At 38.9% G+C, this 27,115-nt stretch overlaps 1 protein-coding gene across 1 annotated transcript; it reads left to right on the top strand.

Moving 5' to 3' along the window:
* LOC103040604 (fibulin-7) lies at window positions 1–27,115 on the top strand. Its single transcript, XM_022685007.2, has 8 exons — window positions 1–312; window positions 4,857–5,019; window positions 10,141–10,317; window positions 17,958–18,083; window positions 19,975–20,112; window positions 22,314–22,451; window positions 23,843–23,981; window positions 25,823–27,115. The coding sequence occupies exons 1-8, from the start codon at window positions 235–237 to the stop codon at window positions 26,196–26,198; spliced, it is 1,335 nt and encodes a 444-aa protein (XP_022540728.2). The 5' UTR covers window positions 1–234; the 3' UTR covers window positions 26,199–27,115.

Below are 27,115 nucleotides of genomic sequence, written 5' to 3'. Positions count from 1 at the left end.
GGGCTTATCTGATTACGGGTGGGAAACAACCTGAGTGAAGTGTAGCAGGTTTATTACACTTCCATCAGCCGGACTGCGCGCGCTCACTCTCACACGCAAACAGCGGATACATCAAAGACAAAATAAAGAATAAAATAACACTACATGAAGCTGGATTTGGATTAAAGAGCTTTTCTCTCGGAACTCTGGACTCGAGGGAACCGGGACAGGAATTTACAGACTGGACTCTGGAGAATGACCCTCTCACATCAGTATCGCTCTCTTATTCTACTGTCCCTGCTGGCTGTTCATAGCTGCACTGATGGGATGCAGGTTAGTAAATCTCTTTCTCTCTCTCTGTCTCTCTCTCTCTCTCTCTCTCTCTCTCTCTCTCTCTCTCTCTCTCTCTCTCTCTCTCTCTCTCTCTCTCTCTCTCTCTCTCTCTTTTAGAGCTAGTTACTTGAATGTCTTGCCTCTTAATGTGTTTGAGAGCATCAGTTGTTAAGTTGTGAAGAGTTAGAGGTGGTATACAGTGAATAGCTCTCTTTTGGCAAGAACTGCTCAAATAAGTAAAGAAAAACATACTTTACGAAATGAAGGTCAGTCTGAAACAATTCAAGAACTTTGAAAGTATCAAGGATCACAACCACCATTAAAAACATTTTGATGAAACAGGCTCTCATCAGGACCGCCCCAGGGAAAGGAAGATTAAGAGTTACTTTTGTTGCACAGCATAAGTTCATCAGCGTTACCAGCCTCAGAAACCACAAGTTATATACATACATCTCTTTTCTGTGTATCTCTCTCTTTTTATCCCTCTCACACACAGTCTCTCACTCTCTGAAAATATGATAAAAGCTTGTTTGATGCATTTTAGAAACAAACAAAGCAACTTCAAGCCACTAATGGTGCAGAACCTGTAAAATGGTCACGTGGTTTGGATCTAAAAATAATTGGTGTTTAATAGTCAGAAGCATAGTTGAGGTGATTAACTGAGGAGGTCTAAACGCCTCTCGAGTGATTTAAACTGTTTACACTGGGTTGCAAATCCCCTGGAATGTGTCAACAAAGCCTGTAATGAATCTCTGGTTCATGAATTCTGTGCACCAGTAAGGAGTCAGATGGACGAAGCTGTGCAGCAGAACAGTGCCAGCGTGCCACTTTGGTAATGATTTGGTTTCCAACCAAACAAAGGTAAAGCCTATACATGTGACATATTCAGAATATGTTTATTTTTAGAATGTATTAAGTAAAGGTGTGAATCAGAGGGCATCTCACAATACAATATTACGATGATATTTTGTCCACGATAACAATATCTCGATGCTGTGATTCTATGATACTCAATATATCACAACACAGTTCTCTACAATACTTCACAGCATCTGTGTTACTGAAGAGGATAAAATAGTCCTAAATAAGTAAATACCAGAAATTATAGATTTATTGTCACGGCACGAAAAAACACATAATCCCTCTGATGAATCTAGCTCTAGACCAGTTTCTGCTGGTAGCTGGTTTTATCTGGTCTAAGCTGGTCTTTGATAATTAGGGTAGTTGGGAAGCTGGTCATCCTGCTGAAACATGCTCTATACTGGTAAACTAGGTGCTTAACCAGTTCATGACTAGCACAGTGTATACGGCAGTGTACAGTGTATACTTGTTTTTGCTGGTCAATTCTGGTTGTATAACTTAATCAGGATTTTTAAAGACCAACTAAACTGTCCATTTAACCCAAATTAAAACATTTCCTATGCTGGCAAAGTTTAAGCTGGACTAAGGACTAAGTCTCAGTTTCAGCAGTGAAGAGAAGAATTAGAGGACTGTCAGGTGAAGTGCAGTTGCTGTTTAACCATTATCTATTTTACATATATGTAACATTTTAACAGAAATTTGATGTCCTTCTATAGTCTAAGCAAGATTTCATAATTTTAAGTTAGGCACACCTGGAGGCGCACCAGGATGCCAAGCCAGAGGAAATATCTTGTGACTTTGTTTATATCTTTGTACTATAAGTGCCACCCTTTTGTGTGATCCTGTGTGATCCTGTTCAAAACCTCATGAAATTCAATCCCAGTGTACTCCCTCCTCTCTTCTCTAACAAGACTGTGTCTTCCTGCCATGAAAAATATACAAGAGAGCAGCTTGGGCAGTGTTCCTGAGGACATCTGCCTCACAGCTTTTGGTACAGTTACCAAGACTGGTAGAAAGAGAGAATAGACATTGTTGTCTGCTTTCCTATACAAATATTAAACCGAAGCCTTGTCAATGTTCATGAAACTGACCTTATATTTTCAAAGGTTTGTACACCTGATCGTCCAATGTTTGAGTAAGAAAGAAAGAGAATGTATAAGGAGTTTTTTCTCTTTTTGCTGCATTAACTGTCTCTACGTTTCTGTGAAGGGTTTAGACTAGACATTTGAACACAGATACACTGTATTGCCAAAACTGTCCCCTCATTGCCTTCACCTCTGCACACATATGAACTTGGGTGATATCCCATTCTTAATCATGGGAAGGCAAGGTTTAGGTGTGGGAAGCTCCAGAAGCTCATTTCTGAGGTCAGACAATGATGTTGGAGGAGAAGGCCTGACTCACAGTCTCCCCCTTTTCTTTTCACTGAAACTAAGGGCCAAGCCCAACTTCTGAAAAACAACCCTGCACAGTAATCATAATCCCCCTCCTCCAAACTGTACACTTGTCAAAATGCTGTTATCCTAGCAACCTCCAAACCAAGACTCATCCATCAGATTGCCAGATGTAGAAATGTGATTGGTCACTCCAGAGAACAGCTGTTCACTAAATTAGATGTTGATGTTAAGTCTAAGGCAGTAGCTCACCTACTGCTGCACAGATTTCCCACCACTTTCCTTGGGCAGGTTTGGGTCAGGGTCAAGAAAATGGTCTGTGGTGTAGGCGTCTGGTTTTTAATGCTATTTTTATTTTATATAAAGCTATAGCATGATAATCACAATATAGCAAAGTAACAAATCTGTGTCTTAAAATAAGTTTCAAAAGTTAGAATATTATAATCACAGTGAGCTCCTCCATTTGTCCACAATACGCACCTGACTTGCAGCAATGTGTGTAGCTGTTCTTAATAAACATTTTTCTTAAAAAATAGGTCTATGCTTCGTTAGTGTTGCAATGTTAACAGGCTCATAGTTTATTGGGTGGGTCGGATCGATCTCAGACAGAAAGTGCACGGGCCGGGTTGGGTTGAATTTTTGGGCTCAATCTAAGCTCTAGTCAGTGTGACACAGGACACTGCCCCCAGGATGCTGTTGGTTGTCGATTCTCAGACAAGCAGTCACAAAGTGTTTAAAAGCTCCAGCAGCACTGCTGTGTCTGATCCACTCCTACCATCACAAAACACACTAACAGCTCATACATCACCACCATGTCAGTGTCACTGCAGCACTTATGTTTCAATAAAATTACTGAAATTTGATGCTACTTATCGGTAATGAATTGTAAACAAAACAATGTACTGTACTATTTTGTATTAAATAAGTTCTGAGAAACGTACCAATGTTCGTGTTACTAAGGAGCCTGCAGTTTTAAAGGCTCATTGAGTTCTACCTAAACAGAGCAATAATGACCTCCTTCTTCCTGCACTATACTGTACCACCATACCCACCCTTTTAGAGGATGACCTCATCCACATCTGCTCTTAATACAAACATATGTGCCACTTCTTGCTTTACAGAGCAAACCGATGCTTTATTGGGAGTTTGGGTGGTTTTGCCATCCAGTGCTTCCTTATGATGAGGTGCTGTACCTCTGAGAACACCTGTTATTGTGGTGCTGTTCTTGAAGTAGAGCTGCATAATATTGAAAAAAAAAACTGACATTGCAATGCATTTTCTTTTTGCAGTTTTAATTGTGATGTTTAAAAATTCAGGACATTTTTCAGATTTCACCAAAAGTTTGTGATCTAATATGTTATGGTTTTAATATGCACGTCTATTATTATGCTTGAATAAAATGATATTGGTAGGATTGCAACAAAAACAAAGCATTTCTCCAAAGGCTACATGACAAACTTTTTTATTAGGTTCCTTTAATTTTGTCACTTTTTACCATAGCATACAAAAGAAACCCATTGCAAGTTTATTTGTTCTGTATTTTGCCTTTTTTTAAGAAATCATTTTTGTGTGGTATAATGAATCTTTTTTTACCTTATTTAACTTATTTAACTTTACTTAACTTTAACTTTCTGGCTGAACGACTGAACGGCGCGCTCATATGGTGTCCAGCAGTAACACCCCGTTCAGACTTCCAACTCAGACCCTCTCTCTCTCTCTTACTCATACACGTGCGCACACACACACACACACACCCGCACTCCTGCACTGCACTGCTCCTCATCTCTGATATTTTTTAAATATTCAAATTAAGTTCGAATTCAGAAATTCTGACAACCAATTTTACAGTCCAATTTATCACACATTCTTTATTTCAGGACCCTGCGTTGATTTTTATCTCCCCTCAAACATACAAGTATATACTATTATTTTAATTGACACCACTAATACACATATCATTGCATTTTACATTTCGTTCATTTCTACATTTCATTCTTTTATGTACATTTAAATATCCACTATAATAATTTACGTCTGAGGAAAAACAAATGTGATTAATCACAGTTAATCACAGAATTTTGTTGTGATTTATTGGATTAGATTTTTTAATCGATTGTCACCACTAATATATATATATATATATATATATATATATATATATATATATATATATATATATATATATATATATAATATATAGCAATGCTGAAACAATATGTTTCAAAGGAAAATAAACTCACGTTGGTTATAATATACCCCTGATTATATTTCTGTTTTTTAATGGACCAGGGCTGCTTGGAGAAGCAGAGGGTGATGGGCATGCTGCGTCAGATGGAGAAGTTTCTAAAAGCACAGGAGATCCGCTTCAATGAAGGCCTCCGAATCATGAAGTCCAAGCTCACCAGCCTTCAGAACTCTGTCTCTAAGTTCCCACAAGCTGATCAGTCTTCACGTATGTATGCATGTCTGTTGATATTGATGCTCGTTTTGAACAAATTAACTGTTGCATTGCAATAATTTACACTATTACATAATGCTCCTGATAGCTAAAATCTAATTACAAGTACAAAAATACATGCACACTTGGTTGGGAAAAAAATTATCTCATTAATTGTAGCAGTGGTTTGATCATTTAAGTCCTGATTCCTTCATACATTATTATAATTTTTTTTTAATTCCTTACTTGATATTACTTTCTAATTGCCAAAATGAAAATAAAATTACAGTTGGGAACTTTTCCTTATTCAAGATGAAATAGAGACAGGCTTTGGAGATACAGTTAGGCCCAATCTTTATCCACCACACTGGATTTAAAATGGAAAACATGATATGTTATTGAAGGGTGGGCCTATAGATTTAGTCCAGGGGGTTGAAAAAAAAAGATCCTATGAGGCGTTAATAAATTTCAACCATTTTTCTGTAAAGCCTCCTTATTTCAGGGGTTCAAAATAATTGGAAAAATGAAATTTACCATAAAATAAAATGTTTATTTTTAATACATGGTTGAGAATACTTTGCAGGCAGTGATTGCCTGAAGTCTAGAAACCATGAAAATGACCAAACACTGGGTTTTCTCCTTCATGATGCTTTGCAAAGCCTTTACTGCAGCTGTGTATAGTTGTTGCTGGTTTGTGGGTCTTTCTTTAGTTTTGTTTTAAGTGAGTGAAATGAAGCTTAGTCAGGTTGAGATCTGGTGATTGACCCGGCCACTGCTGAATGTTCCAATTCTTTAACTTAAAAAACTACTGGGATGCTTTCACAGTGTGTTTCAGATCATTGTTTATCTATTAAAGCTCAGAGTCTGTCTTGGTTAACAGCTAAAATGGCAAAATGTGTTACTACCCAAATATTTCTGGGCCTTACTGTAAATGTTGTGAATGTGATCATATGATGCAAAAATGTATGTACTAGTAACTTGTTTGTCCTGTGGTGACTTAACAACAGTCCAGTCTGAATAAGGCTTCAAGCATAAGGCAAAATATTCATCACCACTTTCACTTTAGCTTTCAATGAGGAAGCTTTTAGAGACTTTGTTGTCTGATCCCCCCAACACGACCACTGTCAACTCAAAAATGATGCATTTCACATTAAAATAATTACTCCCTTTAAATCTTAGCGTATAGTTTATGCAGAAATTTAGTGAGAAACCATAAGAGAGAGAAAACAGAATTGGAGGCAAATTGATGATCAATCAGCGCATGCTCAGTTGTGTAGTGTAAACTGCTAAAAGAAAGTGAAATTGATCACTGACTAGTCACAGATGCCCAGCATACATCTAGCAGGTTTAATATCTAGACCAGTTTCTAACAGTGAGTCAAGAGCAGCAAGACAGTGCAGAGAGAAAATTACTCATCCAACCAGCGTATATTTTGCATCCCAAAGATATAACCCCATTATATTGCCCATGATGGCAATGATAATCAACAATACTGTGATTCTGTGTAACTCGATATATCACAAGATAATTCTCTTCAATACTTTACTACATCTGTGTTACTGAAAAGGATAAAATATTGTTCTCCTAAATAAGCAAATATCAGTAATTATAGATTTATTGGTGTCAGTTTCACAGAATTTCACAACCAATATTCAATCAATCAGTCAATCAATCTTTATTTTCACTCTGGAATACATTGAGGATGACCATCACTTACAATGTTGCTGAGCATTTACAGTAAAAAATGGATTGAAAACAGTTCATGAGAAATAAGAAAATATAAGGAATAAAACAGTAAAAAATAATAATTAAATGAAAGAAATACTAATACTTTTAAATCAAAATTTAATATACATTAGAGATGGACCGATCTGTGTTTTTTGGGTTCGATTTCGATCGTCTTTCATCTTGATCGGCCAATCGCTAATACCGATCTTGGAAGGGGACAAATAGGATTCTGAAGTGAGCAGCGCGCTAACTGACCAACGTGCTTTTAAATGTTATCCGAGCGGAGCTCTGGCTTCCACAGCGCATCCAGTATAAACCGATACGGAGTGGAAGAGCTCTTGTGTGCACACGCAGAACTGCAGTGTGGAGCTCAGGATGGAAACAACCGAAATCTTATGCATATTCACCTCTAAAAACAGTCTGAACTATAGTCCTCTGCTGTTGTTAGCTAACTAACTTCGTGACTGATGCGGCTGTTAGCTGCTGCTGTTAGTTTGTGAGCTGACTAGCTCTGTGACTCACTGCTTGGGCTGAAAAATTAACTGTAGAGAGCGGTATTATCCGGTTAGTGGGGGTAAAATCTTTATTTTCTTTTCACTGCAAGGTGCACTGTTCCTACACATATGAACTGCAGAAACTGTAAAAACACTCCAGACTGACTGAAATCTCCAGCCTGTAGTCTGAGTGGGTATAGCAGACAGCGGGGATTCTGCTGCTGCTCTGACTAGTGGTTGGATGAGGAACTGCAGCTTCCTGTAGGCGAGTAGTGTACCGGTCATCCACACACAGCTCAGCTTAACCCTAAATTCCTGAATCGGATCGGCTAAATCAGAGGAATACTGATACATCGCCGATCGATTGTCCCATTTCTAATATATATGAATAAAACATATATGTAAAAAGAAAAAAAAAGAAAATGTTCACCGCAGGTTAATTTGATTAGCTAGTTCTCACGTTCGTTTAGGTCTCACATATTTTTTTGAAACTTGTTTTTGGAGACATACAGATGAATCTGTGATTTCCCACGGTGAAAATGGTGTAATTGATGACCCAATGTAGCTGATCAGTCATGTACTGTGAAAGTCACAACAACTGAAAGACTCGCGATTACAGCACAACCAGTCGTGTAGTGTCAACAAGCTGAACACTCAAGAAGGCGTGTAGTGTGAAACAGACATATGACAGAGAAATGATATGTCTCCTCTTAGTTTTTAGAGAACTGACATTATTACTGCTTTGTCTTACTGAATTTGGAGCTGCATTTGGAGCAGGTGTTAGGGATGAAACGGAGGCAGCTGGAGCTGCTGGCCTCGCTCAGCTTGGTTGGTGGGCTTTGTGAAGCAACTTCAAAAGACTTTCATTAAAGACATAAAACCTTTAGGATCTACAGGAATGGCTTTACGTGTGACTGTCTGGCCCTGTGCTCTCAGGTAGTGGCAAAGGTGTCATAAATCTAAGAAGTGTGTAAGAAGGTTAAACTCCTAAACTCCTCAGAAACACCAGCGGTTTCCTCCTTTTTCTCTCCATTGTTGTGGCTGAAACAACTCAAAGCTGCTTTTATTTAATGGTACATAGCCCATACAGCCACATCATATTAAAAGAAATAATGCATGGCCACAACTTATTAAGGCAATGGGAATGAGATTCTAAGGCGTGACCATGACTTACTAAGGTGTGGGAACGAGAACCTAATGCATAGGAACAAGATAATTAAGGCGGGGCAACAAGACCCTAATGCATGGGAACCCCATATTTAAAACGTGGCCATGACTTATTAAGGTATGGGAACGAGTTCACAGCTGACAAAGCGAGCAGCTCACAGGGGTTGTGCACAATCTGACTGTCTAAGGAAGGTAAACGGGTCTGCATACTGTCTGCATCTGAGCCAATCAGCTTTTAGTATGAGAATTATTTTACTAAATTACGCCATGTCTCACTGCAAGAGACTCCAAGATGAAAAAAAAAGAAACCAATTCGCTTTCCATTTTCTTACTAAAGATTATCCTTGGATTTGGAGCTTTGATGTAATATTCAGTTTTCTACATGGCATTAATTTACAGAAAAGCAAGTTTTATTATTGTCTGGCTACAACTTAGTATAAGTTTTCATCAAGCTGGGAACTGTCATGATCACACAGGAATCAAATATGCGGATGCGTAAAAACATCTTTATTTTGATAAGGGGTGAGACAAAGAGTGGTCAAAACGAGCAAGGTCAATAACGGTGAACATGAGCCAACAGGTAATGACTTACCAATACTCAGAGACAGTCCAGGGTCGGTACACAGGCAAACAGCAACATAGAGCAAAAAGGCAGAGTCGAGGTACTCGGAAAAATGGGTCGCAAACAAAGAAAAAGTCAGAACTTGGGAAACGCGTTGTAAAGCAGGACGAACCAAACAATACTCAGCAATGAGTGTGAGAGCTGAAGGGGTATATATACAGGGGAAAACAGGTGAGGCTAATTACAGTGATTATGTCCTGGAAGTGCTGTGTGCAGAGTCATGTGAGTCATAGTGTTGTTTAGTTGCGGCCAGTAACAAAAGTAACACAATAGTTACTTTTACTGGTAACTAGTTACTTTAATAATGGAGTAACTCAGTTAGTAACTCAGTTACTTTTTTGGAGAAGTAACTAGTAACTATAACAAATTACTTTTTCAAAGTAACGTGCCCAACACTGATAATCAGACAATTGCTGGCCACACAGTATGCAGTAATGTAAAAGTATGAAGATATGCAGATTCAGATGAGCAGCTTTAGGCAGTATACGCATCAGAACGGGTATCACGCCCTTGTCCTGTTTTCCCAGTGTTTCTCATCCCCGTCTGTTCCCCAGTAATTTTCCACACACCTGTGCTCATTTGTAGCTCCACCCCTTATTAATCAGTCCTCAGGTGTTACCTCTTCCCTTTCACGCCTTGTGTCTGTATTTAAGCTCCTTTGTCGTCAGTGTTGGTTTGTCGGTTCTTGTGCGTTTATGTCTGTCACGGCTGCGGTTCTGCTCTGTTTGTATTCAGTTTATACTTCAAGTTCCTGTTTGGTTTATTGTTTGTTTGTTTGTTTTTTGTTCTTTAATAAATGATTATTTGCGTGTGCGTCCGTCCTCCTCATCTGTCCTTTCAGTCAGCGTGACAACAGGATCCAGCAAATGGAAAAAACTATGATCTTTTGAACTTGGTATGACAGAGTTTATAAGATTTTTAACAGTGAAAGCAATCTGTCATAGCAAAGACACATGGACACACACTAAATCGAGCTTAGCAATGCGCAGTTTTGACAGCTTGCCTAAAGATCGCTAAAATAGGGCCCATATAATTGTAAGGTGGATAGGCTATAACACTAGTATTTAACCAGATCAGGCTTGTGTTGGCGTGTAACTCCTAATTTTTAACTCTCTCTCTCTCCAGCATCCTCCTCCTGTCCTGCTCTGGAGGCTCCGCCCCACGGGAGGAAGTTTGGATCCAAATATATGGTGGGACACGAGGTTCACTTCACCTGTTCTCCAGGCTATCACCTGGTGGGGCCAGGAACCCGTGTGTGCCAGGAGAACGGCAGCTGGAGTGGGGTCAGTGCAATATGTAAAGGTCTGTACCATCATCACCAGCCTTAAATTAAATTCTCAACACCTTTTCAGCTGCTTAACATGCTAACATTGTTACCACAATCCCCAGAGTCTCCTATTTATAGATTTTTTTATTTAAGTAAACATGCTTATAAGAATAGTAAAATTTATTTATTTAATCTAAATGCAACTTTTAGAAGAAGGACTGAAAACAAATGCTGTTCAGAGATTTCATGATTTATTTGCTCAACTTCATTTCATTTAATAATATACATTCATTCCTGCATTTTAGGCCTGCAACACTATCCATACAAGTAGAGACTGTAAAGGACATGGTGAACATAAGGCTTGTGTTGTGTACAGTAAAGTTGTAAGTGGTATTAGTGAATATAGTAACTCTGTATTGTAGAGCTTGTTGGTGATAAAGGACATGGTGATCATAAGGCTTGTGTTGTGTACAGTAAAGCTGTAAGTGGTAATAGTGAATATAGTTACTCTGTATTGTAGAGCTTGTTGTTGTTGATATAGGTATAAAAGTAATCTCTTGTTCATGTGATGCAGTGCTGTCTAAGGGATCTGAGGTCATTAGAGTTTGACCTTTTTTGTGTTATTTAATAATATTATGGGATGTATAGGAAGAAATATACAAATCCCTTTTCTTTCTTTAAGGTATATTGTTTAGAAATGTTTCAAAAATTTGAATACAATTTGATAGAAACTGGAGCTCCTGTGCCTATCTTTCTCCTCAGAGATACTTTTCTTTTTATAATAACATTTTGAAATCACCTGTTTGAAATGTCATCCGTGTCTGTATCTGTATCTGTAGTATCTGTACCTCATTATTACTCAATTTACCTTATTAATACCCCCTTTTAAATTAGCTAGATATGTCTAAGTGAGGAGATTAAATCAGTGGTTGAAAAATATAATATTTATTTCTGCGACAGTATATACACGTTTGACTGGTACTGTATATATATATTTCACAGTGTTTTAGATTTATATTACCAGGTGTAACAAAATAACTGTGCCAGATGTTAACGGGGCAACTTTAAACATACTGGGTATCTATCAGCTTTTTCAGTCAGAGTTTAGAGACCATCAGACTGTTTCAGTTTAAACTATTTCAAATGGATTTTATGAGATTTAGAAAAATCTGGAGAGTAGTATTGCTCTGACACATTCTTTTTTTAAAGTAAAAAAAGAACGCAAGCCCGACCCCGAGACTGAACCCGAGCTTGAACCTGAGCCTGAACCCAAGCCCGAACGCGAGCCTGAACCCGAGCCTGACTGACCCGATGCATGAACTCGGGCCGGCTGAGAATTCCCACCGCTTTCTATGGGCCCTGTCAGGTTTGGAGGAAGAAAATGGTCTGTGTTTTAATGTAACAAATCACACTGTGATTTTTATGATGTTTCACCAGTTACAGCTCTTCTGCGCGTTTAAAGCTCAACGCATGAATTAATCAGTGCGCTGCACCTCGCATGCTCACGGGGGGGTTTGGCACGTCTGTCAAGCAAGATAATGGACAGTTTTGGGGGCAGTATTAGCCGAGGCTGGAGCAGTATTAGCATTAAAACAAGGGACGAACCACTTACCAGAACAACTACGCCTTCTCAGTGTAGTGCTGTTCGGGTGGTGTTTACTAGCGCTAAGCACTGCTACCACTGCTCCATGTTATAAGGCTGGATGTTTTTTAATGAGGCACGATACAATCAAAATCAACTGTACTGATATACAGTATATCAGTTTTTCAGAATAAAGTTACAATTACAGCCTGTTTATTTCTAAGAAACATATGCAGTACTGAAGTGCACGCCTGTACAAGCTTGGCATAAGGGTTTGTGAAGTTTGGTCGTAAATGAGGCTGTTGTTACTATGCTACTTCATTTCTGAATCTGTGGAGTTCCTGGACTTGAAATTAAAAATGAAAAGTGGCTGGTCATATTAGTCTAGTAAAGCTGAGATTTTGCTTGCTGATAGAGATGATATTAGCATAATTAACTTTACCACTGCTGCAATCAGTCAGTCAGTGATGGTTTGTTTGTTTGGAGATATTTTAGTCTGTAAATGCTAAAAATCAAGCCGAGTGGTGGAAATGTGCTTCAATCATATAGTTATTATGTTATGTTATGTTTAAGCACCTGCGTTAGTTTCAGGTGAGAGTAGAGGAGGTTCATGAAGTGAAGACCAGGCCTCAGACTCTCACTTCAGACTATTAATAAATTGCTTTGGAATGTATTCAAATTCAGTGTATTTGTGTATCTTACTCCACTACGTGCTGTTACACCAGTTTCTTGTCAGCACTTCAGAATAAGATTGGAACTGAAAAAAAGGTGCATCGCCCCATTAGTACTTGGTTAGATGTGTAAGGAGACATTAGGAAATACAGCTTTGAGCAATACAGATAGTGAAGAAGACTCTCTCACACACACACACACACACACACACCTACAGCAAGAGGTACACAAGACTGAGGCAAAGAAAGGGAGGCATTCTTCGCATGGGTTCGAACCACTGAGCTCCACTGAATGAAGCCCTCATTAGAGCGGCATTAAATATCCCAAAAGTCAGAAAAACACCTGCACTCACATTCCAGCCTCTCCCTTCCCTCACTCGCCTGCATGCTTCCTCCACTAACCTGCTGTTGGCTGGACTTTAAAAAGAGCTGCTAGTGTCTCAACCAGTCCCAAACTTATTTATGCAGAGATTTATCTGCTAGCAAATTACTTCACTGAAATACATAAACCAAAAAAAATCAGCTTTATGAATGAATTATATATGAATTAATTTCTACCGTTGATGTATGTATGATAGTGCTACTACTATATTATATCTTTATATATAGTTTTATTATTGGTTTTTGATATTTTTGTTTTGGTGAACTGTTTGTTACAGTATGTCACATTTCTGCAAATATTTGATTATATATTTTTATGGGACAAAATGTGATAATAATCATGTAGTGCTATACAGCTTATTGAAGCACCTTTCTACACTGAAAAAAATAGTTTGCTTGACTTGATCTACTTAAAAAAATCATGTCAACTTTTTGTATCAGATAATTAGGTAGATCAAGCAAGAGTAGTCATTATATTTACTGCTTAATTTTCTCCAGTAGTGCTAACATAATTTTTTTAAATAGTTACAACTTAATTTTCTCAAGTAGGGCTAACATACTTTTTCAGGTAGTGTCAATGGACTCTTTTAAATATTGTCAACTTAATTTTCTCTTGTACACTGCCAACTTAAAAAGCTGAGTTAACTCAACTTAAGTGTTTAATTTGTCCTTTTTAAAAAATGATCTGTTCAGTCAAATAAACTAACAATTCATCTTTATTTTAAAACACACTTTCAAGTTAATAAAACTTTAGTAATATTCACATAACTTAACATATTAACATAAGTTCTCAACATATTTAGTACATTATTATTTAACTGCCAATACTGACAGTATAATAATGGAGCAATACAGGAGTAAACTCAGTAAAGAGTGAACTCTGTAGCTCAAAGCCAGCATACTGTGATCACTAGGAACACAGAATAAAGTTAATGTGCTCTTACAGCTCTACAACACTGAGACCTGCCAATCAACATGTATATTATAATTACTGCACACCCAGGATAAGGTAGTTTTGGGCAACAGACAACACAAAGATGGTAAGTAAGGGAGAGGCCACACCCAATATGCAAATATATGGTACCAGGAGCCTATACACACACCCCAGTGAGAGGCAGCAGCCACTCGCGCTCAGTGTAATCTCAACCAGAAACAACCGTCCACCTGGAGGCACTACAGCCGGCCCCTTAGCATTTACCTAGGACAAAGTGCCAATCCATATCTGGGCATACAGTCGTGCACACAAATACACACATCACATGTTTTTAGAAACCAGATTCCCTGTAGAAAATTCATTCAGACACAGGAAGAACATGGAAACTCCACCTAGATAGGAACATGAACCCCAGACCCTGGCAGGCGAACGTGCTAACCATTAAAGGGATAGTTCGGTATTTTTGACATGAGTCTGTATGGCATCATCATAACCAGTGTCGTGCATCCACACTGACTTACCCCCCACAGCGTCCTGTGAGCCGAGTTCTTGTCCAGTTTAGGTCAAAGCGAAAGTAGTCCGGCATGTTTGCTGGGGTCAGGAAAATAACTCCTTTTTCTTCCCAAAGCAGTACGTGTTCAAAAGAGTGATTTATTTACATCACAAAAAACTAACCCTGCAGAAGTCACGCCTCGTAAATCACTTGGGTCCTACTTTCTCTCGTTCCATATCAATGCGCGCAGCGCTGCAACCTGACAGCTAGCCTACGTGTTTGGGTCGCTTTGTTTACTTCTCGCCTCGAGAACATGTCTGACTACGAGAGTGACGAGGAAAACATTGATCACCGCTCAGAGCCACGGGGATATCTTTATGAACCCGAGTATACAGATGTTAAACTTCGCCAAATGGAATTAGATCGGGCAGAAAGAGAGAGGGTGGACAGAGAAGTGGTGGAAGATGAAACTGGAGCCACTGCTGGAGCTGCGATACCCAGGGTGGCCGACAAATCCTGGTGCACTTGTTTCAAGTGCGAAATAATGCAGACCGAGGTGGAATGCTACTGTTGCCACGAGTGGGACTTAGTTATGCCCGAGATGCAAGACCTATCCATTGATGAGGATGTCAGCGGGGCAGCTGCTTGCATCACAAACAACAGTGACTTCCCTGCACTCCTGAATGCTGGTGTGTTGAGAACTTTTTTTACGCTATGAGCGAATGCTGTAGAGAACATTGGTAGGCTACAGTTTTATTTACCTGGGGTGCAGGGACAGCAGATTTCTTCAGAATCCGTTTCTTCATCTGTCGTTGTCCAGGACATGTGGATAAAAAGTCATCATCGCTGAAGTGCGCACTGCAAACACGAAGCTTTTTTATTTTTTCCACTTTTGTGTCCACATGGATGCCCAGCGCTAGTACCCAAAGTTTCCTCAGAGCAACATCAGTCACAGGAAAACGATGAAAACTCTGCGGAGAATCAGCCACATCTTTGTTGCTACAGCCTGGATAGTCACAAGTCCGCACCATTTTAACACACACACACCTAGCTATATATATATGTATGTTTACAAAGCTTATAAAAGCCAATAGACTTCTCCCTAAAGTTAGCTCGTTTGCGTTGCTAGTCTGAACACAGCTGCTAAGCACTGCCAAAACACAGAACAAGTTGACGCGTGCGCAGCTCGCTGTCAGAATGACGCGCACTGATACGAAATGAGAGAAAGTAGGACCCAAGTGATTTACGAGGCGTGACTTCTGCAGGGTTAGTTTTTTGTGATGTAAATAAATCACTCTTTTGAACACGTACTGCTTTGGGAAGAAAAAGGAGTTATTTTCCTGACCCCAGCAAACATGCCGGACTACTTTCGCTTTGACCTAAACTGGACAAGAACTCGGCTCACAGGACGCTGTGGGGGGTAAGTCAGTGTGGATGCACGACACTGGTTATGATGATGCCATACAGACTCATGTCAAAAATACCGAACTATCCCTTTAACAGACAGGTGCGCTCTGACTTTGGCGGATTGCTATTTTATGCCAAGTTCACACTACAAACATTTTTGAGTCGTCAGTCGTTGTGCTGTTCACACTACACGACTGGTTGTGCGCAAGTCCCTCCATTGTTAAGACTTTTACACTAAACGGGGTCACAAATTACACAGTTTTTACTGGAAAACGCAGATACACCTAGCTGCTTTCCAGAAACACATTTTGTCACGAGAACATTTCAGAACTAAACACACACAAGAACTAGTGATGCCATGCCAGAGAATTTCACACTTCCAGTGAGTCCAACATGAACAGGTTCATATGAAGCAACTGAGCAAAATCAGTTTATAAATGTCTGATCAGATTTATACTGAAATTTGTACGTATGTCCTCAACACAGAACTTTATCAAATGTTTCAGTAGCGAAGACATAATGTTTTATCGTTTTAAACTCTAGTTAAAAGCCCTTTAAACATGATGTAAATGTATCCCCAGGATCCAACCAATCAGTCAATCAGCTCACTGTAGCAGTAATGTAAATGTAATGTTTTTTTTGTCTAAAACCTGTTATTTTTAATTTAAAGTTTTTTGCTTTTAGCTCCATTTAACTAATTCAAAGAAGACTCACTCGCAGCTTCCTGTAGAGTTTAACAGTTATTTCATGATCTAGCAGAGGGGGCAGAATGCAGTATGAAGCCTCTGCTCCTGACTCTCAGTTGCCAACTGGATCATATATCTTGCATGCCAAATATTTGCCAGGCATCTGCAACTGGTCGGCGATCAGTCGGCGACAAATCCGTGAGCATCTTTCAGTAGTTTGGCGAATATCGAAAAACTATCAGTGACAAAAAAAAAACGGGGCTAAAATCATGAAGTGTAAATCTGGCATTAACAGCGCAGCGCTGGGTATGGGCAGCGTGTCATTTACGCTGTGAAGGTGCATGCGCAGCAAAAGCAAAATGACCATACAGTGCTAATTTTGCACGTTTTCTAACTACAAAGAAATAAGTCTTTTTATCTTTGGTACACTTCAACTGTGAGAGACACAATCTAAAATATATATTTTTAAATAATTAATTTGCCTTTTAATGCATGAAATAATTATTTCATACAGTATAAAAACAGAACTTAATATTTGGTACAGAAACCTTTTTTTGCAAGTACAGAGGTCAAATGTTTCTTGTAGTTCTTGACCAAGTTTACACAAACTGCAGCAGGTTTTAGAGCTGTCACTGGGCAACAGCTCCCTACAAAGATTTTCTATTGTGTTCAGGTCTGGAGACTTGCTAGGCCACTCCAGGACCTTAAAATGCTTCTTACAGAGACACTCCTTGGTTATCCAGACTGTGTGTTTCGGGTCATTGCCATGTTGGACGAACCAGCCATGACCCATCTTCAGGGCTCTTACTTAGGAAAGGAGGTTGTTGGCCAGAATCTTGCGATACATGTCCCCGTCCATCCTCCTTTCAATACAGTGCAGTCGTCCTGTACCATTTGCAGAGAGGGCACCCCCAAAATATGATGCTTCCACCCCCATGCCTCACGATTGGAAGCATGCCATCAGGGTAACATTTAAACAGGCCTGGACATGTGTTGGTGTGAGCTCTGCAGGATTTAAATGTCACACTTAGCCTTTGTATGTCTTGTGATTTTCTGTTTCTGTCCTGCTCTTCAGTCTGTTGTGTTTTCCATACCTTGTGCTCCTTAGCACATGGCTCTGTTTTGTTTCTGTCTTGTCTCCTCCCTTGTCTTCGCCCTATCCCCACCCAGTCATTAGTGTTCCCACCTGTCCCATTTGTTACCCCGCCCCCTCGTTTCCTGTCCCAGGTTCTTCTTGTTTTCCAGTTTGTATATATATCCCATGTAGTACTTTGTTCTCAATCGTGCTTTTTGTGTTTGACCTTTAGTTGTTGCTTCTCACCAAGCTGCTTGCCTATTGTCCTGTAGCCCATCCCAGTCTTACAGGTTTACATTTTTGTCCTTGTTGTTCTTGATTCTTTGATTTGATATTGTGTGAACCCAGCTCGAACATGTCTTTACTCTATTTATGTGAAATTAATTCTATATAGTTTACATTAGAATGTGATAAACTCTCTTGATTTGTTCTTTTTATAAATATAGATGTGAGTCACTGTGCCAGTAACCCCTGTCTGAATGGTGGTACCTGTGTTGAGGGGGTGAACCAGTACAAGTGCACCTGTCCTCACAGCTGGAGCGGGAGCCGCTGTCAGCACCAAACTCAAACAGGTGAGAGCAGTGCCACAGTGTGTAAATTACAAAGTCCATTTCTGTTACATGTAAATTCTAAAAAGACCAACTGTATCATTCTGTGGATACAGTGTACAATATGTACCACAAGTGCTAAACAGACTCCTGTTGTTCTGTGTACTTTCATACTTTTTTTTTTATTTATTAATTTTTGTATAATTTTATTTCAATTTTTTTCCATTTTCTCCCCAATTTACATAGCCATTTACCCACTCATTAGGACTCCCCCTTTCACCAGTAATGCCCCATCACACCAGGAGAGTGAAGACTAACACATGCTTCCTCCAGTCAGCCACCGCTTTTTTTCAAGTTGCTGCTGATGCAGCATTATCGAGTAGCATCACAGAGCGCTCTCAAATGATCTAAAAACAAAGATAAACAAAGACAACATAGTTGTTCAGGGGAAGGATACAAAAAGTTGTCTCAGAGATTTAACCTGTCAGTTTCCACTGTGAGGAACATAGTAAGGAAATGGAAAACCACAGGGACAGTTCTTGTTAAGCCCAGAAGTGGCAGGCCAAGAAAAATATCAGAAAGGCAGAGAAGAAGAATGGTGAGAACAGTCAAGGACAATCCACAGACCACCTCCAAAGAGCTGCAGCATCATCTTGCTGCAGATGGAGTCACTGTGCAACAGTCAACAATACAGCGCACTTTGCACAAGGAGAAGCTGTATGGGAGAGTGATGCGAAAGAAGCCATTTCTGCAAGCACGCCACAAACAGAGTCACCTGAGGTGTGCTTTTGCTTTTGCATACCTCAGGCGACTGTTTGTGGTGGGCTACTCCATACAGCTTCTCCTTGTGCAAAGTGCGCTGTATTGTTGACCGATGCACACAGTGGAAACTGACGGGTTAAATCTCTGAGACAACTTTTTGTATCCTTCCCCTGAACAACTATGTTGAACAATCTTTGTTTTTAGATCATTTGAGAGTTGTTTTGATGAGCCCATGATGTCACTCTTCAGAGGAGATTCAAATAGGAGAACAACTTGCAATTGGCCACCTTAAATACCTTTTCTCATGATTGGATACACCTGGCTATGAAGTTCAAAGCTCAATGAGGTTACCAAACCAATTTTGTGCTTCAGTAAGTCAGTAAAAAGTAGTTAGGAGTATTCAAATCAATAAAATGATAAGGGTGCCCATACTTTTGCACCGGTCAAATTTTGGTTTAATGCATATTGCACATTTTCTGTTAGTACAATAATCCTGAAATATTACTGTGTCCATCAGTTATTAGATATATCAAACTGAAATGGCTGTTGCAAACACCCAAATATTTAGAACTAAATATTATTAAGATTAATAGGGGTGCCCAAAGTTTTCATATGACTGTATATGCACAGTCAGCACAGCACACCCAAATCTGAAACTGAGTGTAGAAATTCATCTATTTTTTTTTAATAATCAGTGTATCAGGACACACCTGAGCAATAAAACACACCTGACAGTCACATTTCCAATACTTTTGCTCACAAGAAAATGGATGGTAAAGGTGCTATCTTCTGAACTGTGTATCAGATCTAGATGTAAATACCTGGAAATAAAAACTAAAATTATGTTCTTTTGTTTTTATATTCTTTTAGTTGTTTAATATCAAACACAAACATTTGCAGTCTACAGTAGAAATAGTGGGATTGGCATCTCTGTTCCAATAGGAGTGTAGATTTTCTGCTAAATAAACCATATTCGTTTTTTTTCTGTTATTGTAATTCTTGTGGAATAGATATTGTGTTTTGGGTTTTGCTCAATTTCTGCATAATGTGCTAAAGCCTTTAGCATGTACAGGTCATTTGGTTAATGAGAGAATTTACCTTAACCTCTGGTGAATGTTTGTGAATATGTTTCGTTTTCCTCTTTTTCACTCAGCTCCTCCAGAGTGGAGTGTGGTAAATGACCCGGCCTTCAGTCGTAAGCCCCGCTGTGCTAAAGTGGACCGAGCACAGCACTGCAGCTGCGACGCTGGATTCCACATGAGTGGCACCTCGGATAGCAGCATCTGCCAGGGTAAAGTTCACCCCCCAACTGTACTAACTAACTTCAGTCCATAATACAGATGAAACTAGCACGGTACCATACCTTACACTGAGAAAGGACAAACACACACACTTTACCTGCTAATTTACTGATGAGTGTTTTTGAGTAGAACAACTACCAAACTTTCCTACAGACCAGGTCTCATGGACTGGAATTGTGCACCCCTTTGTTTTATACGTCGTATATGTTGATAATGGTGACAGGGGCTCCATGAATAGTATGAGGGTTGGAAAATTGACATTGTGATATTTTGTTGTACACATGTACATATTTATTTTCGTTGTGTGTACTGTAACAACTCAAGAAAAAACTGAGAAAAAAGGCAAGTTTTTCTCAGTTTTCTCTGATATAATTGCACCCAACACTCCAAAAATGGGTTAGACTAAATGTTTGTCACCTTTTTAAAAATGTAGGAAAATAATTTTATTTCAAGCATCTGATGCTCCTTTAAACTCTGGTAAGTAACAGGTATTGACAATATAAATATCACACCTGACACCAAATAAAAAGCAGAGAATTTGACTCAATTTTTGCATTGTGTGTCTGTGTGCCCCACACTAATCATGGAGGACAGAAAGAGGAGAAGAGAACTGTCAAGTCGTGGACTTGAGAACCAAAATTAAAAAATCTCAAGATAGAGCTGGGCAATTAATCGATTTTATTGATTAATTTGAATTTACAGTTAAGGACGATGTGTTTTTATGAAAATCAATTTTCTCTGAGTTTTAATTTTCACCACCGATGCTCTTCTGTGGGCTTCAGTACTTCAGACTACAGGCTTAGCCCCGCCCCTTTCTCCCACGCACACCTCCGCCCCTCTCTCCCTCCCTGACACATCTTCCAACCGTGTACCAGGTTCTGTATGCACTATAGTTTATGATTTTTTGCATATTCATGAGAAAAGATCATCTCATTTTATAGAACACTGGCATTATTCAAAAGCTTTGTTTTGCAATTCAAGTCCAATGGGAAAAAGTCTTTACTTAATAGCATAATAAATTGTACTTGTTTTCTATTTTGTAAGTTTTATCAAAAATGGCACCATTTTATTCCTTTCTATTTGTTTTTTTAGAATGTGTTTATTTATTTATTTATTTATTAAGTTTGAGGGTGCATTGAGTCAGTACCTAAACTATGTTAGAGAAAGCTTTCTAAACGTTACTAGATGTTTTTGCTTGTTTCTGGTTACACTTTAACCACAAAGGGGACATTTAAGTAAAATATATATATATAAACTAGTTTTTAACCATTTCTTTATCATCTTTAATTTGATTTTTAGTAGGTGAAAAAAATTGATTTAAATCGAAAATCGATTTTTTTTTTTTGGGCCATATCGCTAAGCTCTATATCAAGGTTTTGAGTCCATCTCAAGAAATCTGGATGTTTGTTTGTCTATGTTGTGAAACTTAGTCAATATGTTTACAACCCATGGCACAGAATCCTAAATGTGGACTAAGGAGAAAAACAGATGAAAGCTTGCAGCCCATGATAGCACAATGGTGGAAAAGCAGCCCCAATCAGGTTCCAAGAAATTCAAGCTGTCCTGCAGGCTCAGGGTGCATCAGTGTCAGCACAAATCTGTCGACATTTGAATGAAATGCATTTAAATGCAGTTTAGCTGATGCTGATAGGAGTATGTAAAGATCAATTACTTGTTGGCTGCATGAGCCTCAAGCATAGATCTTCACTTACTAAGGACAATAAATGATCTGGCTGTATAAATTAGTTTTTTTTTTACTATTTCTGTAGTACCTGTTTATAAATAGTAATAGTAAATAGTAGATAGTATATATTTATGTGGAAAGAAGCTTTTGTAAAGCTGGTTTTCCTCATAGTGCTCCTAGTGTTTATTAGCAGCATTTTTTCCAAGGTTAAGGTCCATAGCAACCAATAAGTCATTAAACGCTCTGACTGGAGGGCCTCAGACAGACAGACCAAACACATAAGATTGAAGGGCCAAAATTCCTGCCTTTATTTTCTCAATTTCTAGTTATTTTCCTTCTTTTTGATTATTTTGGTCATTTTTTAAATGCCTTTCTTCTTCTTGTACAAACTTCTGTACAAACTTCTGTACATTCTGTACTTAAAAACAAGTGATTGCATATTTAGTGATTAAGATCTCTCTCTCTCTCTCTCTCTCTTTCTCTCTCTCTCTCTCTGTTTGTCTGCAGATGTAAATGAGTGTGAAGTGTATAAAGCAGACAGCAGTGGGCTACTGTGTGCCCACATGTGTGTGAACATTCCAGGCTCATACCGTTGCTCCTGCCCCAGTGGCTACAAGTTGCTTGCAGATGGTCGGAGCTGTGAGGGTAAGTGTGACACCAGTGTGAAATAATGTGTATTTGAATGCATTCAAGTATTTAGATTACAAGGAAACTGGGAGGAGATTTGCTTTTCTAAAATTCTGTTTGCCAACTGCAGAAATTAAAAACTTAAAATAGGAAAATGTATAAAAAAGGAAAAATAAAATTTTACACCCAATTTCTGTTTCTTCTAATTTAGCTTTAAATTGTGAAAATGACTCTGTTCTGTTGCACACACTGAAACATGTTTGCAGGAAGAATGGGGAAAAGAACAACATAAACATATCATGACTTGGTATTCTCAGTGCCAAAACATATTTTAACTGTTGTGAGAGGAAACAGCTACATTATGAAGTGGTAAATGCTCTTATATTACAACTAAATAAATGCAGGGCTGAAATGAGTGTTTTTCATTAAATAATCATAAATAATTACAGAATTGTAAATTAATGTTAGTCATCCAAACTATGAAGAAAAACATATGGAATGATTTTGTAGTCACATGGAATTCAGGCTTTTAGTTAACAGCTGTGCTGAACTTGTAGAGAGATAATTACTTAAATTTCTTGCCTTTTGAAGTGTTTGAGAGCATCAGTTGTAAAGTTGTAAGGAGGTAGAGTTGGTATACAGTGAATAGCTCTATTTGAATAATGTTCTAATCTGTACAATTACCAAAACCATTAAAACAATGTTATGATGCAACTGGCACTCATCAGCACCACCCCAGGAAAGGAAGACCAAAAGTTACCTCTGTTACACAGGATCAGTTTATCAAGAGTTAACAGCCTCAGAAACTGCAAGTTAACAGCACCCCAGAAAAGAGCATCTAAATGCTAAATGTATTTTGGTTTGTTTAACATTTACTAAGACAATATGAGTAAACCCAAATGAAGCATTTAAAACAGTAGATTATTAATATAATACATTTACATTTTTATGTTAATTTTAGATAGATTGATACATTAAACGTTATTGATTCTATACTATCAATAAAACACTTAAGTATATGTCTTGGCATCAAAATCCTTCACTAATTAGGCCTGATCATTTAGCTTGTTACAAGTTCTTTTTGTTCTAGAAATGTAGTTGTTGTGAGGTTTGAAATATGGTTCATGCGGGGTTGATTAGGAAGCTGGGTTTGTTTTTATTTGGAGCTTGTGTGATTGTAGTGAGCTGATCTAAAAAAAGTCCAGGGTTGAATTGAGTTCCCAGTCTAGTCCTGGTTCCTCAGAACCACATGTAGTCTCCTGCTTCATGTTGTGGGCCTGGGAAATGTAAGTAGCCTGAACCTGAACCCAAACACCCAAAGGAAGAGTCTCAGTAGCTCTACTTACTCTTCTACAAACTCTTTCTGCGTTTCCTGTCTTCCTCCTTCCCTCGTTCCTGCTCTGCTCCAGATGTGGACGAGTGTCTTATGCAACTGCATAACTGCAGCCATGGCACCACCTGTGTCAACACCGGCGGAGGCTTCCAGTGCGTGAACCCCGAGTGCCCGCGCTCACACGGAAACATCAGCTATGTCAAGACCTCGCCTTTGTGAGTGCCAGGACACATGCATAAGCAACATGTTGAGCTATCACCCTGATCTAAAACAATATTTACACATTCTTATAACAATATGTGCTTTGATTGCTTCATTATGAAATTTGTTTTAAATAAGACTGTGGATCAACAAATATTAGAACTTTGAACGAGTTTAAACTTTAGATGTAGCCACTGACTTGCATAGCATAGCGGATCATGTCTGTGCTGTGTAGAAAACTAATCACTTGCACCAGCCAGCCAAATGCAGTGTGTCACACTTATTTTTCTTCCTAACGCTGCATTTCTTTGCTTATTTATTGTATCTGAAAACTATTAATTATACTCAGCAAGTGAGTACTGTTTATTGTGGCACAACATGAATAAGAAGTAGGCTAGGCATACACATTTTGTAGTATTTGGCAACCAGAAATATTGTCTGGCCACAGAACTTGTTTTTTTTTTTGCCATTACAGGACATATAAATGAAAAGACAGAATAATTTATACAAAATACCCTCCTCCGTGACCCGGAAACCTCTAATACTAAAGAAGATCGGTTTGAATCCTGTTTATGTAGCTTGCCATCGGCTACTGGAGCCCTAAGAGAGCACAATTGGCCTTGCTCTCTCTGGGTGGGTAGATGGCGCTCTCTCCCCACATCACTCCAAAGGGTGATGTCCACAGTGCAAGGCGTCTGTGAGCTAATGTATCGCAACCGAGTCGCTGCGCTTTCCCTCCTGGTGTGTTGGTGCATTACTAGTGATAGGGGAAGTCCTAATGAGTGGGTTGGGTAAATGGCTTTGTGAATTGGGGAGAGAATGGAAAAAAATAGAAATAAAATGATTTATACGAATACTGAAGAAGATGAAAGAAGTCGTGTAAAATTCCTCTGAAGCTTCTTCTAGCTGAGGATACGCCAGAGTATCCTACCCAGGAAGTATTTTAATATTTTGGATTGTCCTTATGAATTAATTGTTTATTTATTTATTTAATGAATTTTTGTAATACATTGTGAGGAAATAATAAAACCTACGTGATTGTAGAACGTATATAGTCATGATAGAGCAAATCACAGACGTGCAAATCTGAATCAAAATATACTTTTTTGATTAAACTATTTGACAAAGGCATAGTAAGACAAAGTAAGGTCAATACCAGACAGATATTGCTATTTTTGCCTGCCAAAAGGAGGGCAGGCAAAAATAAAGGCAATAGAAAATACGTTTTTTTGAACAAATAAAAAAATAAATAAAACAGGAGGCTGGCAAATAATTCAGTACATTTAAGAAATGTTTCATTTTCTCTGCAATGAACAGGAGTTTAACATCCACAATTAACACAATTTAAAGGATGGCTGCTTGCAGCAGCTGTGATTGGCTGGGCAGTATTATGGTAATCTTAAAGCAAGCATTGTGATTGGCTCAGTTTATCATCTTTATAATTTCCCCAATTGTGGCTCCTTTCCTTTCGCCGCCTCCACCTTTCATGGGGTAGGAGAGGAGCAGTAGGAAAGGAGGAGAGGGAGTAGCAAAACGTTTCTGGATGCAGCCTGTATGAACCTGGCAATTGCAGCTGAATCCCTGCAGCCCAGGGTCCCTCGTTTCCCTTGTGCTGTAGACTTAAACATTTGGGTTTGATATTAAATATAAAAATAAGGCAATAGATCATTATTACAGCTTTTATTGTCAGGTATTTACATGTGGATCTGATACACAGTTTAGAATAACGGTGTATCACACCTTTTATCTGAACCTTCTATATACAGTAAACTGTTTATAATCGTGTGCATCATCAGATTGAGTTAAAGTTTCAATACATTTGGACTAATGCCAGTTAACATCTTTCCCTCTGCAGCCAGTGTGAGAGAAATCCCTGCCCGATGGAGAGCCGTTCCTGTCCGTTAGCACCAAAATCTGTCTCCTACCACTATCTCTCACTGCCCTCTAACCTGCGCACCCCAGCTACCCTGTTCCGCATGGCCACGGCCTCGGCTCCGGGTCGCCCCGGCCCGGACAGCCTGCGCTTCGGCATCGCCGGTGGAGGAGATGCGAGGGGCCTGTTCATCATGCAGCGCTCAGACCGGCAGACTGGCGAACTGATCCTGGTCCAGACGCTGACCGGCCCACAGGAACTCAGCGTGGACGTGGACATGGCCGAGTACTTGGACCGCACATTCCAGGCCAAACACCTGGCCAGAGTCCGTGTGCTGGTTTCTCCCTACGAATTCTGAGGAGACGCATTTTACTTTTAATTGTGATTAATTAATTATTTGTAATACAAATAGTTCTAACATCCAGAAGCCCCTGAAAATGTGTCTTAGATTTAGACTAGGGTTTATAGATCAGTTCTACAAGGAGGTAGATCACAGAGAACAGGATTGAACACCTTTAGTTTATGGTGATAAAGCACTCCATCAAGATTTACTCCATGTGATTTACTAGTGTTTACAGCTGAATTCTAATGTTTGGCCCAAACAAGTTAATTGTTTTTACAATGCAAAGTGAAAAGAAGTAAACACATCTTCTGCAACAGACTACTTAAAAAGAACATGCTTTGTATGTTTTAATGCACTGCTAATGTTATGGAATGTTAGCTTCTGTAATGGCCCTCACATTTTAAACATGCTGCACACGCAAGACCTTAAGATGATGATTGTTGTATGACTTACAGAATTAGAAACACTCTTCAATGGCTAATGGATGAAATATATTCCTCGATCTTAAATAAAAAAACAGATATTTACAGTAAATCTGTTAGAGGGCTTTGATATCTGCCAAAGTAAAGAGCTAACATTAAATATTTGTGCATGTTACAATACAGCACAGCTGTGCATTGTTATTTAAAAAGCAGTATGCTGCAGACGTTGTATTTACTTGTTTTCTAGTTTAGAAACATGACATCAGCTTGTCTAAGAATTTTGAGCTGGAGTTTGGGCAGCTTTTGCTTGTTGCCACACCTTCTCTTTAATGATTTGAGTCAGGATGGAGAGATGACAAAGTTAACTGAAGAAAACAGGTAGTGCTATACATGTCATTAGTCAGGGGCCAACTGTAGCTTAAAACTTGATGAAATCTGCTAATTTAAGATACGAGTAATTCAGAGAGTTAATAATGTGAGTAAATGAGTGAATGAAATGAAAGTGAATGA

This window comes from Astyanax mexicanus, chromosome 7 (assembly GCF_023375975.1).
Source record: "Astyanax mexicanus isolate ESR-SI-001 chromosome 7, AstMex3_surface, whole genome shotgun sequence".
Lineage (NCBI taxonomy): Eukaryota > Metazoa > Chordata > Actinopteri > Characiformes > Acestrorhamphidae > Astyanax > Astyanax mexicanus.
Note: the sequence above shows the minus strand (reverse complement) of the source record. Positions and strands in the feature narration are given on the sequence as shown.

Excerpts from the sequence above, each read along its gene's own strand:
- LOC103040604 (XM_022685007.2), top strand. The coding sequence starts at position 235 with ATGACCCTCTCACATCAGTATCGCTCTCTTATTCTACTGTCCCTGCTG. Across the intron at positions 5,020-10,140 it reads ACAAGCTGATCAGTCTTCAC|CATCCTCCTCCTGTCCTGCT; the intron begins GTATGTATGCAT and ends CTCTCTCTCCAG. Across the intron at positions 22,452-23,842 it reads AGATGGTCGGAGCTGTGAGG|ATGTGGACGAGTGTCTTATG; the intron begins GTAAGTGTGACA and ends GCTCTGCTCCAG.